At 34.5% G+C, this 14,130-nt stretch overlaps 1 protein-coding gene across 2 annotated transcripts in view; it reads left to right on the top strand.

Annotated features, from left to right (window-relative positions):
• The window catches only part of SLC26A5 (solute carrier family 26 member 5), a 61,669-nt gene that overhangs the window by 33,100 nt on the left and 14,439 nt on the right, over window positions 1-14,130 (top strand). Inside the window, exons 8-14 of one of the 2 annotated variants that reach the window (XM_007504068.3) lie at window positions 2,114-2,266; window positions 4,718-4,800; window positions 6,857-7,004; window positions 8,252-8,365; window positions 9,109-9,186; window positions 9,420-9,515; window positions 11,206-11,312. In XM_007504068.3, the coding sequence (XP_007504130.1) occupies window positions 2,114-2,266; window positions 4,718-4,800; window positions 6,857-7,004; window positions 8,252-8,365; window positions 9,109-9,186; window positions 9,420-9,515; window positions 11,206-11,312 (779 nt within the window). The remainder of the gene's footprint in view (window positions 1-2,113; window positions 2,267-4,717; window positions 4,801-6,856; window positions 7,005-8,251; window positions 8,366-9,108; window positions 9,187-9,419; window positions 9,516-11,205; window positions 11,313-14,130) is intronic. The other variant, XM_007504069.3, reaches the window with a different exon arrangement.

Genomic DNA, 14,130 nt, shown 5'->3' with positions numbered 1-14,130 from the left:
GCTGGTTGGTCTGCCTGCTACAAGTCTTTTCCCGCTCCAGGCCATTCTCTGTTCTACAACTAAAGCATAAAATCACAGGTCTGACCATGTGCTCTTCCCACTCAATAAACTCCAGTGGATTTCTATCACCTTTAGGATCATTAAAATCCTTTGTCTGACATTCAGAGCCTTTCATAACATACCACCTTCAACCATCATATTATACCTTACATCTCTATCTTATATCTATCATCTTATCCCTTATAATCCTCTCCTATGTACTCTTTGACACTGACCACCTTGGTTTTTTGTTTCTTTGTTTTTTGTTTTTTTAAACAAGAAAGGCCATGTCCTGACTCCAGGCATTTTTACTAGCTCTATCTTATACCTGGAATATGTTCATTTCTGCTTCCTGGATTTTCTGTCTTCCTTCAAATCTCAGCTAAAATCTCACCCTTTTCAGGAAGCCTATTCAAATCCCCCCTTAATTCTAGTGCCTTCCTTCAGTTCCTTTGGATTTCCCTTCAACTGAATGTTTCCTATTTATTCTTCAGATAGCTTGATTGAATATAATTGTTTGCAAATTGTTCCTATTAAATTCTGAGTTCTTTGAGAGCAGGGACTATCTTTTGCCTTACTTTGAACACTTACCATTGAACCTGGCACATAGGAGGTGCTTAATAAATATTGATTGACTAAAGTTCTTTCCAGATTTCTTTGTATTCCATAACATTAATGGCTACCATTGCCATATCCAGTTTGTAGAAATTTCATATAATGTTGCTATAAATATATTTGAACATAGAAACCTTTTTTTGTTTTAAATAACACTATCAGAGCATGTTCCCAGCAATGGAATTATTGACTCAAAGGGTATAATTATTTTTGTAACTTTTCCTATGTATTACCAGCTTGTTCTCAAAAAAGATTCTTATAGTTTACCATGCAACAACAATTCTTACAGCAATGTTTTCCCACAACTCCACTAGCATTGACTACTGTTGCTTTAATTGTTTCTGCCAGTTTTATTGGTGTGAGAGGGTACCTCAAAGTTCTTTTAATTTGTATCTGATTATTAGTGATGCTGGGTGATTTATCAGTGGTTATTAACAATTTGTCTCTCCTTTTGAAATTATTCATATTGTGGATAATTTAACTATTGTGAAATGGGAGTTGCAGTTTCTTATATATATTTTAGATAGGAATAAAATAGTAAATATTAAGTAAATATTTTATAACAAAGCTGATCATACTTTTAGAACATGTTGTTAAAGCAAAAAAAAAACCCAGAATATAATCAGCTATACTTTTCACTAACTCTTAATATTTTCATTACTTTTTTCCCTAATTTTCCCTGTTTTCAGGTTCTTAGAGACTTTAGACTTCTTTCTCTCAACTGTATAATTTTGATATCCAAGCCTTGTACTTAGCTCTCTGTACCTTTTTCTTCTACTTTTGAGGAAACTACATTACCTGAGCATTCTATAATTTCTCTGAGCGATGGATGAAATAGCTTTGTAAAATGAACAAAAAATTCAAAAAACATTCCCAACAATAAAATGTGATGATTCTTGGATTTGGAGGATGCTGAACAGAGGGTAGAAGATGCTATGAAAGATATTTTTTCTCATCAAAAAAATTTCTAACAATTAGAAGTACAGTATTCTCTGTCACTAAAAGTATTCAAACAGAGGCTGTCAATTAGGTGTGTGCCGGTAAATATTGAACAACTAACTGGCTCTCTGAAAAAAATGTATACATTAACATATTTTCATGTGAAACCCACATTATAAACACTTTCTCCATCATTTTCTTAAATCTAGATAATCAGCAAAGAGCTCACACTGAAATGTTAATATTTGGTTCTCAATAGCTGATTTGAGTTGGTTCCATCACATCCCTACCAAGGGTATTATAAAAGGAACAGGATTGGATTGAATGTCAATTTTATATATCCAATCTATAAGATTTTGTGTTTTTTTGTGATAGTCTTAGGATGTCCTTCTTCCTGAGAATTAATACCAACATGTTTTGGTTTATATTTATGAATTATATCTGTGGCAGCATTTGTGATTATTGAATCATTACCCTTATATGAACTTTTTCTTAATGGTCAACATTCAATTTCTTACAGAGTACTCTTGCTGTGATAGCAAATGTCAAAAAACTCAACATATGTTCCCTTGTTGTTGGATTGATGTGTTTTGCTTTGCTTCTGGGCGGCAAGGAGTTTAATGAAAGATTTAAAAATAAATTGCCAGCACCTATTCCTTTAGAGATCGTCGCAGTAAGTCATTTTGTGATTTTTTTCTATTCAAAATAAAAGTTTATGGATTTCTTTTGTCTTTATATTGTCTAAATTTCCCCCTCTATCTCTTCTGCTCCCTCTCAAAGAACCATACTTTATAACAAAGAATTTTTTTAAAAAGAGAAGAGAAAAAATCAGTAAAACTTATGAACTTATGAATATATTTTAAAAAACATGATAATATATACAATGTTCCATACCTGTATGCCCTCTACCACCTGTTCAAAGAACTAGAAGAAGGTGCCCTCTCATCTTTTCTCAGGGGGGCAAATTTATTCTTTGTATTTTTGCACTATTCATTTTTGTTTATTTCATGGTGTCATGGTTTTTTCCATATATACTTTTGTGGTCAGTATGCATATTGTTTCTCAGGCTTTGGTTATTTCATTTTGCATCAGGTCATGTAAGTCTTCCCATGCTTCTCAGATATTCATCATATTTGCCACTTCTTACAACACATTAATCTTCTATTATAATCAGGTGCCAGGTAATATTTAGCTATTACCCAATCTATGGGCATCTGCTTTGTTTCTACTAATTTGTTACTATAAATGTTTTGGTGTAAATGGCACCCTTGTTTTTAACAGTGACCTCCTTAAAGTATTTTTCTGGAAGTGAAATCACCGGGTAAAAAGGTATGGACGTTTTAGCTACTTTATTAATTTCATAATTCCATATAGCTTTCCAGAAAGCTCATACTAATTCACAGCTTTGCCAACAATGCCTTCTACACTGACTATGCTCATCTTTTGTTATCTTTGACAAATTTTTGTCCAATTTTCTGGATGTGAGATGAAATCTTAGAATCTTTTAATAAGCATTTATTAGCAATTTAGAACATTCTTTCATAGGGTTAATAGTTTGGAAAATTATTTGTCTGTATCTATTGACCATTTAACAGCTGGAGAATGGCTTTTGGTATTGATACCAAATCCTTACCCTAGGAATCTGATACAAAGCCATTTTTTTCTCAGTCAACTAATTATTTGGGTTTGATTTTTATGCATTCTATTTTTATATTAAAAAATCACTTCCTGAGACATCCCTTCACCAATGCTGAACCCTCCCTTGTAACATAAAAAGTACTTAAACAAAACCAATTGAATAGAGAGACTACATGTGATACCATGTGCAATATTCTGTGCATCTAATCCCCATATTCTATAGGAAAATGAAGTAAAATTTCATTATCTGTCCTCTGAAGCTTAGATTAGTCATGAAAATTACTCAGAATTCAGCTTTCTTCTTCTGTTGTTTTGATTTACATTCTGATAGTCATATATATACACACATATGTAAATATATATTGTTTTCTTGGTTCTACTTACTTCATTCTACATTATTCATACAGGTCAACAAGTTAATTTTAAAGAAGTGACCATGCGCTATGCAGTTGACTCTATTTGTCTTGTATTTGTATTTAAAATTTTATACTGAGGTCACCAAGTATCATTGTCTATATTTTCCAGATGTGAGATATTATCAACTTCTAGCTCTTTTTCTTTTATTTTCTGCCTTGTTCTTCACCAAGTGTGACATTCAACATTCAGCAATTCTATGTTAAAACAATGTTCCATTATGGAAAATATCAATGTGGGTTGACTTTAGAACAAGATGTAAGCAAAATGGTAGCCTATATTAAGTATGTTTTAAGTGTCCACAGAATTCCACTTCCAACATGCTACTGTGGCTGAAGGTAGAAAGGAAATGGGGAGAGTCTGCTGATATGAAAACCTTTAATAGCATCCCTCTTTCCCCTCAGTCCTTTTCCCTAACAAGTAGCGTTAGGTGACACAAAGAAGTCATGAGTCTATAGACAGAAAGCTGTAGCACTGAAGGGCTCACTCTTAACAAGATTTAGTGAGAATGAGCCTTCCTGCTACACACACTAATTTTTATAACTGGTTCCCATAGTTTCCTAATTAGAGTTTCACTTCTTATGGTACTCCATTTCTAAAACAGAACTGGTTCAAAGAAATTAATCTTCTCACCCTGTCCTCTGAATTTATTTTGTGTATATTCTGTTTTTCTTTATATCTGTGTGGTCTGTGTATATGATTTCCCCGGATAGAATGTAACTCAAAAGCAGAGACTGTTTTTGTCTTTGAATCTTCAGTACTTGGCACACTGGCATTTTTAATCAATCATGTTTGCTTTTCTTTACTTGATTGATTACTTACTTGATTGATTTAATGGACCCAAGAGCCACATTCCATAATATAGAGTGAGAATAAGAAAAAGAAAAGGCTGCCATTATATTTAAAAACAGCAAAGTAAATCTTTTTTTTTATTTAGAGCAAAAAAATTAGAAGGTACAATACCTTAACTACATTTATTTTTCGAATTGATCAGACACAAGTTTCTTAAGTTTGTTTCTGCAGCTCCCTATTTTTAACTTTGAAGATAAACTTGAATTTGTTCCATTTTTAGGTGATAATAGGAACTGGCATTTCAGCAGGATTTAATTTAGAAGAATCCTACAAAGTGGATGTTGTTGGATCACTCCCGCTGGGGTAGGGAATATATATATTTTTATTTGGAACCATAAGATGACTGAAATGATCAGTGAAAGTATTGTTTACCTAGTCTACTGCCTACACGTATACTCTTAAAACACAAAGGCAATTTTTTTTCTATATTTTAAACAGCTTGATTTGAAAATACTACACTTTCACTTTAGGGAAAATTCCAAGACTTCTTTTGATGATTTTATAATTTTTAGCTCTATATAATTCCCTAAAGTCGTCTGTTGTTTTTTTCCCTACCACTTTCCTACACATTCATTGCCTTATTTCCTCTTCACTTAATGCAGAGTCCACTAATCTTTTTTTTCTCTTTTTTTTCTTCTGAAAAAAATCTCTGAAATACAGAGCAGCACATTTTCTTTGGTGTTAAATCCCAGTGGTTTCTCAGCATCTAGCAATCTTATTCATCCCCTGCTGTTTGATGCCATATACTCAGAGATATATGGCATTCAGAGATGATGTTTTTAGTGCCCAAATTCATACCTACTCATGTTCAGAGTCCCCAGGCTTATGACTATAATGTCTTAATACCTCTGACACAAACCTGAAAGTATCACTTGAGAGAAGGATTCATAAAATGTTGGTAAGGATTCAGTTGTCACTGGCTTAATGACAATCATCATCACTCTACTCTTCAGTGTCCTGAATTCCCCAAACCTTGGACAGCTTGCAGCACAACTTGACACAAAAAACTTCCCTAGGGGCACATATATCACAAAGAATACAACTCTGGGGAAGCCAAATACAAATCCTCCAACCCTATTTAACAAAATCTTAGTATTCTGCCACCTGGAGACCTCACCTACCTCTCTTTCTTTTCTTTCTTCCTAATCACCTCTACAAAGACAGTATAATGGACCAACTTCCTGGGAGCCATAGAGTCAGAGAGAGGTGGATGTCCTCCTTAGGACTCTGACCAGGAGTTATTGTCTTCTTACTAACATAAATCAGATGCCTTTTCTATCTAGTTGTAGTAATTTTCATTTTTTACCACAGATTAGGAAGGGTAGCCTGTCAACTACTCTGGAATGGCACAAACTACTTTGTTGTTGCTCAGTCATTTCATTCACTTCAGTTGGGTCTGACTCTTCATGTCCTCGTTTTGGGGGTTTCTTAGGAAAGGTACTGGAATGGTTTGCCATTTCCTTTTCCAGCTCATTTTACAAATGAAGAAACTGAGGCAAACAGAGTTAAATGATTTGACCGGGGTTACACAGCTAGTAAGTGTTTGAGTAAGTTTTGAACTCAGGAAGAAAAATATTCTTGATTCCATTGCAACACCTAGCTTCCTCTGATCTAACCAATTTTTGCAAAGAAAGAACTTCTTTTCACACTTGGTAAGGAATGTCCTTTTTGAAAAATTATTTTAACAATGCACTTCAAATTGAACTTTTCATTTATCTGATGGATTTGTTGAAAGATACTGCTGTTGATCATACAGTTAATAACTGATTTACTATATGCTTGGAGCATAGCCTCATGGTATCTAAATGATCACACAACTCTAAATTGAGTTTTCAGAGTTTCTCATACAAACTTTAGTTATATCAGCAAAATGAATATAATTATTTTACAACTTCAAAAAGTAGACATTTACATTTCAAAGGTAAATATATAATTTTATAGCAAGCAAATGATGGAAGAAGAGGTTATATATCAAAAATGAAATAGCAGAAGAGAAAGATTTATATCAGGTCAGTTTGTAAATTGATTAATAAACTTTAGGAAATCTACTCTGGAGTTTACAACTAGCCAGGAATGTTAATCATGAGTAAATAAAACTGAGCTAAAAATTCTTTTATCACTAATGAATTAATCGCTTGAATTAAATTTTTGGAGGTCTCAGCTACTTTTTACACTAAAAGAAAAGGCTATAAAAAGTTATGTGATTTCTTTAGCAATAAAATGGCTATTCTGGAACCAAAAGGAAAGAAACTTTAAAATCTTAAAAGAAATTAAAACTCCTATGAATAGTGCTTCTCTTTGTTCAAAGGGTTTCCTCCCATGTTATCAAATCTACATTAAAGTAAATTCCCTCTTTCAGGTTATTAGCTCCAGCTACCCCAGATTCCAGCCTCTTTCATCTTGTCTATGTTGATGCTATTGCCATTGCAATTGTTGGATTTTCAGTGACCATCTCAATGGCCAAAATCTTTGCAGTTAAACATGGCTACCAAGTTGATGGAAATCAGGTAAAATTATGGTATTTCCATAGAAATGTTCACAATAGAATTGTTTTTTAGTGACAAAGCTAGGTGGACTTTTAAAATATGTTGATCCAAAGATTTTTTTAAACCCGTATTACTTTATCTTAGTAAAAATTCTAGGACAGAAGAGCAAAGACTAGGCAAATGGGATTAAGTGACTTGCCCAGAGTCACAAACCCAGGAAATATCTGAGGCTGAGATCCAGAGATTTTGATAGAAAAGCAGTCTTTCTTGCTTTCACCCCATAATTAATGTTTAACAATAATCAGTGTTTGTTTAGGCAAAACTGGAATTTATATTATACTTCTGTCTTTAATCATATATGTGAATTAGTTGTTACTGATACTTTAATTTAATCAAATTAGGCTCCAAAGCACAGATTCAGGTAGACATAGGTAAGGAAGGCATTAGGAAAGTAAAACCACTAAGACAGAATCCACTGCATAAAGTGCCATTTCTTTATCCTGAAAGCTTGAAAAATGCATTCAAACTAGGCAGAATTTACTTAAGAGGTCATCAGTTGTCATGTTTTAATCTTGTCCCAAAACCTTTCAAATCTCTACCAGGCAATTCATACTTTATCCATACTGATCCCTAAAGTGCTTGACTTTTAGCTATTTATTCAGCAAATAATTGTCCAATTGTTTTTGTTTTCAACTTTTTAAGTATCACAGCTGCTGTTAAAGTATTTGCCTCTCCTATGAAAAGGCAAATAGAACTAAGGATAACTGATTCAAATATGAATATTGCAACATACAATGTTCTTATTGAGAAGATTCAGTTATATACAAGTTGCATTTATCAAAATATGGATTAATGTGATCCTCAAAAAGAGACCCCTCTGGCCACCCAAAGGCACTGCTTTCGAATGCATTGTGGCACAAAGCACGGTTGGGATTTAAGTGAACAAAACAATTTTATACATATTTACTAAAAATAAAGAATTGTGTTCATTCTGCTGGGTCTCCTGTACAAGAATTAACACTATTTGTGAAATGATCCTCCACTTGAATTTGGGAGTTGGGGAGGGAGCAGAATGGCAATATATGCCTGTAACACTGGAATAAAACTCACACTGCTTTCTACCCACTCTAAGATATGCAAAGGTCTTTTGAACCAGCATTAACCATACCTAGCTGAAAGATGAGATAGAGTTCTATTGACTAGGCTAACATATTTCACTTTTTTAAGAGCTGCATAAGGTTTTTGTGTCTTGTTTTCATATGAAAAAGGAACTCATCGCCCTAGGCATATGCAATTCCATTGGATCGCTTTTCCAAACCTTCTCCATTTCATGTTCCTTGTCTCGGAGTCTTGTTCAAGAGAGTACTGGAGGAAACACTCAGGTGTGTATTGCAGATAGACATTAGGGAGAGGTTATTGGGGTGGTAATTATACATTTTAACCTCTCAGTTCACTCCTGAGCCCCAGAAAAACTACTCTGCATGCAGAGCCAATGGGTGCTCCATGGAGTTCTACGTCTCTAATCAACTTTTTGGGGAGAAGGGAATCAGGGAGTTTGCAATGAATCATATAGTTCTGCAGAGAAAGGTGTGAAAATTAGTTGAACTGAACTACAAAAAAACTAGATCTGTAAAGAGGAGCTCCTGCCCTCAACTAAATTAGATGTTTGTACAATACTCTGATTCTAGCACCTGTGCACCCAAAACTTCAGACGTGGGAAACTGTCATGTGCTGAGATGAAAACTTATCCCTGCAGGCAGTGACTAAGTATGGGAGGGATGTCAGCAGCTCTAACACCCATCCAAACTATCCCAACCTCTCATGTGTCTCCAGGCCTGCACCGGACATCTCATGAGGATGGGCTTTCAACTTCCCGTCACCCACTTCGGGCAAGGGTATTTGAAATGGTCAGGGTATTCGAGCATTTCTATATCTAACCAGAACCCATAAGAGCAACTGAAATTTTTAGACAGGGGGAGGGGGCACTTGGTCATGGTCTGGGTAGCTTCTGAATCCATGCTTGTTCCATATCTTCACCAGTAATGTTCAAGGTATCAGACAAATGCCACCCTACTGATTAGCCTACTTTTCTAGAAACCCCTTCAGTGCATTTTGTCTTGTTCAGCTTGCAGGTTGTTTAGCCTCTTTATTGATTCTGTTGGTCATATTGGCCATTGGCTTTCTCTTCGAATCATTGCCCCAGGTATGTATCTTGGATTTGGCTTGGAGTTTTGTGCATGTACAGGACGTTTGCTGTTGGAATGCAGGTCCAGCCTTCCAAGCCTAGATTAGCTCACTGAAAATCTCTCATCACTGTGTGGGAAGTGAGATGGGGAACTGGAATGGGGATGAGCAGCATGAGGGAAAAGTGATGGTGCCAAAACTGTGTACCCTGGACACCAGAAAAGGGGAATGCTTGGTTGTGGTGTATTTCAGGCGGTGCTATCAGCCATCGTGATTGTGAACTTGAAAGGAATGTTTATGCAATTCTCAGATCTCCCTTTTTTCTGGAGGACCAGCAAAATAGAACTAGTAAGTGAAAATAAGCAAATCCATCTTAGAAAAATGCACGTTATGGTTTACTATGATAATGGCTTAGTATGAATCTTTTAGTCCAATAAAAACCAGCTGGATATGTCACTGTTGGACATATTCCTAAACAATCATCCAAACTTCAAGGTGAAGCTTAGAAGTAGCAACTGATTCAACAGTCTCAGAATAATAATTCTGAACAGTAAATGTCAATGCTTTCATATCTGATGATACATATATATATTTATATATGTGTGTGTGTGTATATATATATATATATGTTGCTATAATTATCTGCATTTAATTCTAATTCAAACCAAAGATTCTTATATTTGCTCCAAGTAGAATGATGCTGGCCTAATTGTTTCCTTCAAATTGTGGTTTCTAGACAACTTGTTAACTTGAAATTTTCTCTAAAAGAATTACTACTTTCAGTTACAAAGAACCAGGTCCTAAAACATATATAATTTTCCTTTGCCTTTTGAAGTGGTCTGGTCCTCAAATGTGGCTTGTACTTAACACTTCCAAGATGTTTACATTAGCTTAAGATCATAGATCTAGAGCTGAAAAGGACCTCAAAATCTATCTAAACCAACCTTCTCATTTTACAGTTGAGGCCCCAACAGATAAAGTGAATTGCCTGAGGGTCACACAGCTAGCAAGCATCAGAAGGGAGATCCTAACTCAGTTCTATAGACTCCAGATCCATCATTCTACTGTTTCACATTGCTTTCTAAGTTCCACAAAGACTAGAAATTAGAAGAAGAGTAGTAGAATTTCTTTCATAGGCCACTTTTTAATGCAGTTATACTTGGATTTGCCTTTGAAGCATTACCAATGTTTCCGTTAACATCTCACATAGAACCACATTGGATTTTTTTTCCCTGTGATCTCCTTGAAATTGATCTGCAAAATTTTCCCCTCAATTAAATGAATATAAGTAAACTGGATGTATTGGTGAATTATAAGTAAAATGTATTGTCCTTGAGAACACTAAACTTTTTTCATATAATCTTCCTAGAAGAGAGAGTAAAATATAAGAAAAAGTATTATATATTTGTGTGTATGTGTGAATGCTCACTAAGTGGTCATTCTGAATCTATCTCAATGCTGTTTGGAAAACACCTATATGAAGGACTAGAAGAAAAAGCCCCTTACTTCGGCAGTACAGATGTTACCCTGTTCAAACTGTGCCCATCCAAGATGAGATTTTTTTAAACCCTTACTTGCCTTCTTCGAATCAATACTAGTTGTTGGTTCTGAGGCAGAAAAGCAATAAGGGCTAGGAAATGGGAGTTAGGTGACTTGCTGAGAGTTACAAATATAGGAAATGTCTAAGGCCAGGTTTTAACCCAGCACCTCTCTTCTCTGGGCCTGGCTCTTTATCCATTGAGCCACCTGGTTCTTCCCCCCCCCCCTCAACAAGATGAGATATTTTTAAAATACTGTACTGTATTTTCAAACTTATAGTTGTCAAAAAACATCTTTAAATGATTTGTGAGTATATAATAAATGTAATTAGGGAATAGTCCTGTGATATAATGAGAAAAGTAGCTGAAAGAATTGTGAATGTGTCATCTAGCTAGGAAAATTCAGTTTATCTGATCACTCTTCTATTAGTTACTTTTTTAAAAACTCTACTTTTTTCCTTTAAACTATTTTAATGCAAGGCTTTCTTGTTTTGGTTTAGACTATTTGGCTTACCACTTTTGTTTCCTCCCTGTTCCTTGGATTAGACTATGGTCTAATTACTGCAGTGATAATTGCTCTGATGACTGTTATTTATAGAACACAAAGGTGAGTTGGGTAGTGGGTCTATGTGTGGATGTTGTAACCCTATATTTAAAGTTAAAACTTTGATCTTATAGCAGAAAGAAATATGGAAAGAAATCAGGCTCCTCTGGTTATTTTCATTGAGTTTGAACAAAAGCATGCATATATATATATGTGTGTGTGTGTGTGTGTGTGTATATATATATATATAATATATATGGGGTGAGGTGGGAGAAAAGAACAAGGAAGAACATGTTAGAATTCAAAATAATTCAACAAATAGTTGAATACCTATTATATGCAAGGTATTATGCTAGGGCCTTCAGAGAATATAAAATAGGTAAGACATATTTGCCCTCACCTCTATATAATATATAATCTAATAGGAATTTGTTATCTAGTGGGGTATTGAAACAAATACATACATGTCTACAGTATAAGCAAATATTGTTAATTGTCATAAGAAAAGTACAGGCAAAATACTCTGGAGGTTCACATAACATATATACTTATGGGAATCTGAGAAAGCTTTCTGAGAGGTGGCAAAGTCTTAAGAATGAGTTAGAATGCAGATAGGTTGAAATTGGAAGAGGACATTCTAGGCAAAATGAAGAGTATAAGCAAAGGTTTGGAACTGGTAAAATATGGGTCATGTTTTTGAAACAGTGAGAAGTATATTTTGACTGGAACATAGACACATGGAGAGGAGTTAAAGATGAAGCTGAAAATTGAGGTTAAAATAGGACTATCAAAAGTCATAAAATTCAGGATGAGAAAGACACAGACTTCATTTATTAGACAATGTGACCTACTGAAGTTGTGTTTCACAGAGGGGAGATGTATTTAGAATCAAGCTTTAGGAAGGTGATATGTCAGCTGTAGATAAAGTAGATTGGATAAAAAAAGGAAAGAAGGAATCAAAACATGAAGTAATAATAGGAGAAAAGAGGGGGAGAGAGAGAAACAGAGAGAGAGAGAGGGAGGGAGGAAGGAAGGGAGGAAGAAGGAAGGAAGGAATTTATTAAGTGCCTTCTTTTGTACTGTGATTTACAAATATCTCACTTAATCTCACAACATCATTGGGATGTAGGTCCTGTTGTTATCCCCATTTTCATTTGAGGAAACTGAGGTAGATAGCCATTAAGTGACCTGCCCAGGGTCACACAGCTAGTAAGTCTTTGAGACTGTATTTATATTTGAACTATAATTGAACATGGGGCTCCTTGACTCCAGACCCAGTGATCTATTCACTACACTACCTAACTGGTTAGAAGAAGGACTATAGCTAGACCAACCATTTCCAATGGATATTATCAATTTGAAGGGGGGAAAGCATATATTTAATGAAACTTCTCTCAAGGAGTAATCTTTGCTAAACTGTGTGACCCAATATTTGGTTTGGAAAATATACTTTCCTCTTCACTTAGAAGACTTTTACAGTAGATACAGATAGTCCATGAGAACCTTAACTAAGACAGTGGTAATAGGATGCCAGCAATAGGATGAATATGAGACATAGTGAGACAAAATTTGTCAGATTAATGAGAGAAAAACCTCAGTGGTCCAATAGGCAGTTGGAAAAAGGAAGTGGGCCCTGAAAGAGAAAGAAGTTTTGGAGAAACTGATTTGGAAGTTGTCTATATAGAGATCAGAAGTCACGAAGGTAAAGATTAGATTGTCAAAAACAAAACTAGAAATGAATTTTTTAAAAGACGACCTCCTGTTGGATATTTTATATCATACCATCTTCAGTTACCTTCTGTTCTTTTGTATCAAAAGACTATAGACAGAAACATAATAGCTGTTATCATTAACAGCTTAATTGTAGCCTTGGAATTTACTAATTAAATCATAATTTAGTCATTCTTGCCATTTGCTTTGATTCCTCTAATTCCTGATATGCGGGAAATAAAATAGACTATCTTAACAAATATTTTAAGGTTTTTGTTTCCCATACACAGAAAAGGAAGAGGGCCTCCCTCTGCTAAAAGAACTCCCTCTCTTTAATCTGAGCAGTAGAATATGAAGGTAAAAGGGGATCCTTAATCCTTATATCATGGACTTTTTTAGTACTATAGTGAAGTCTATGGATCCTTGGAAAATGGCTTTAGTGGATTACAAAGGAAATTATATTATTATTAAATTATAGTGTTATATTATTAAAATTATATTGTTATATTGCATTAAAACATTAATTATTAAATTACTTCTATTAAAATTATGTTATTTTATTTTTAAGTTATATTAAAATACTATCATCAAAAAAAGATTTTTTAAGATGAGTTTATAGACCCTAGGTTTCAAAAATCTGGCCTAAAACATAGAATATAGATTAGGAAGTTAAGAGAACTGGAATTATATCCTAGACAAAGCTAACCTTACCTGTAACTTCTCTCTGCATCATATTTCTCCTATCTTTGAAGTGTTCATTTTCCTTCCTTTATGTGGTTGCAAGAACCTATGTGTTAGTGAGCTAGAATATGCATTGTGTTTTGGATATTTTTGTGAAAAGATAAGATGAAGCTTGGTTTAAAAGCTAGAGGTTTTCTTTCTGGATGACCTCGATTCAAGTTCTGTTTCTGACACACATTTGTGTGACCATGTGCAAGTCAGTTCAACTCGAAAATTACTAATTACTGATGAGTTACGGATCTGCATTGGTAAAAGGACTTTCCACACATTGAACATAATCTAAACCGATGAAATTCCAGCATTAAATCCAAAAAAGGGCAGAGGGAAGACTAATTATCAAGTATTTCTGAGTTTATTGATACTGTGGTACATATGTATAAAAACTATCCATTTAAATCAGAAACTGTTTCCTTTTGTGTTTTTTTCTTTT

This window comes from Monodelphis domestica, chromosome 5, assembly GCF_027887165.1.
Source record: "Monodelphis domestica isolate mMonDom1 chromosome 5, mMonDom1.pri, whole genome shotgun sequence".
Classification (NCBI taxonomy): domain Eukaryota; kingdom Metazoa; phylum Chordata; class Mammalia; order Didelphimorphia; family Didelphidae; genus Monodelphis; species Monodelphis domestica.
The sequence above is the reverse complement of the archived record's forward strand: the minus strand, read 5'-3'. Positions and strand labels throughout refer to the sequence as shown.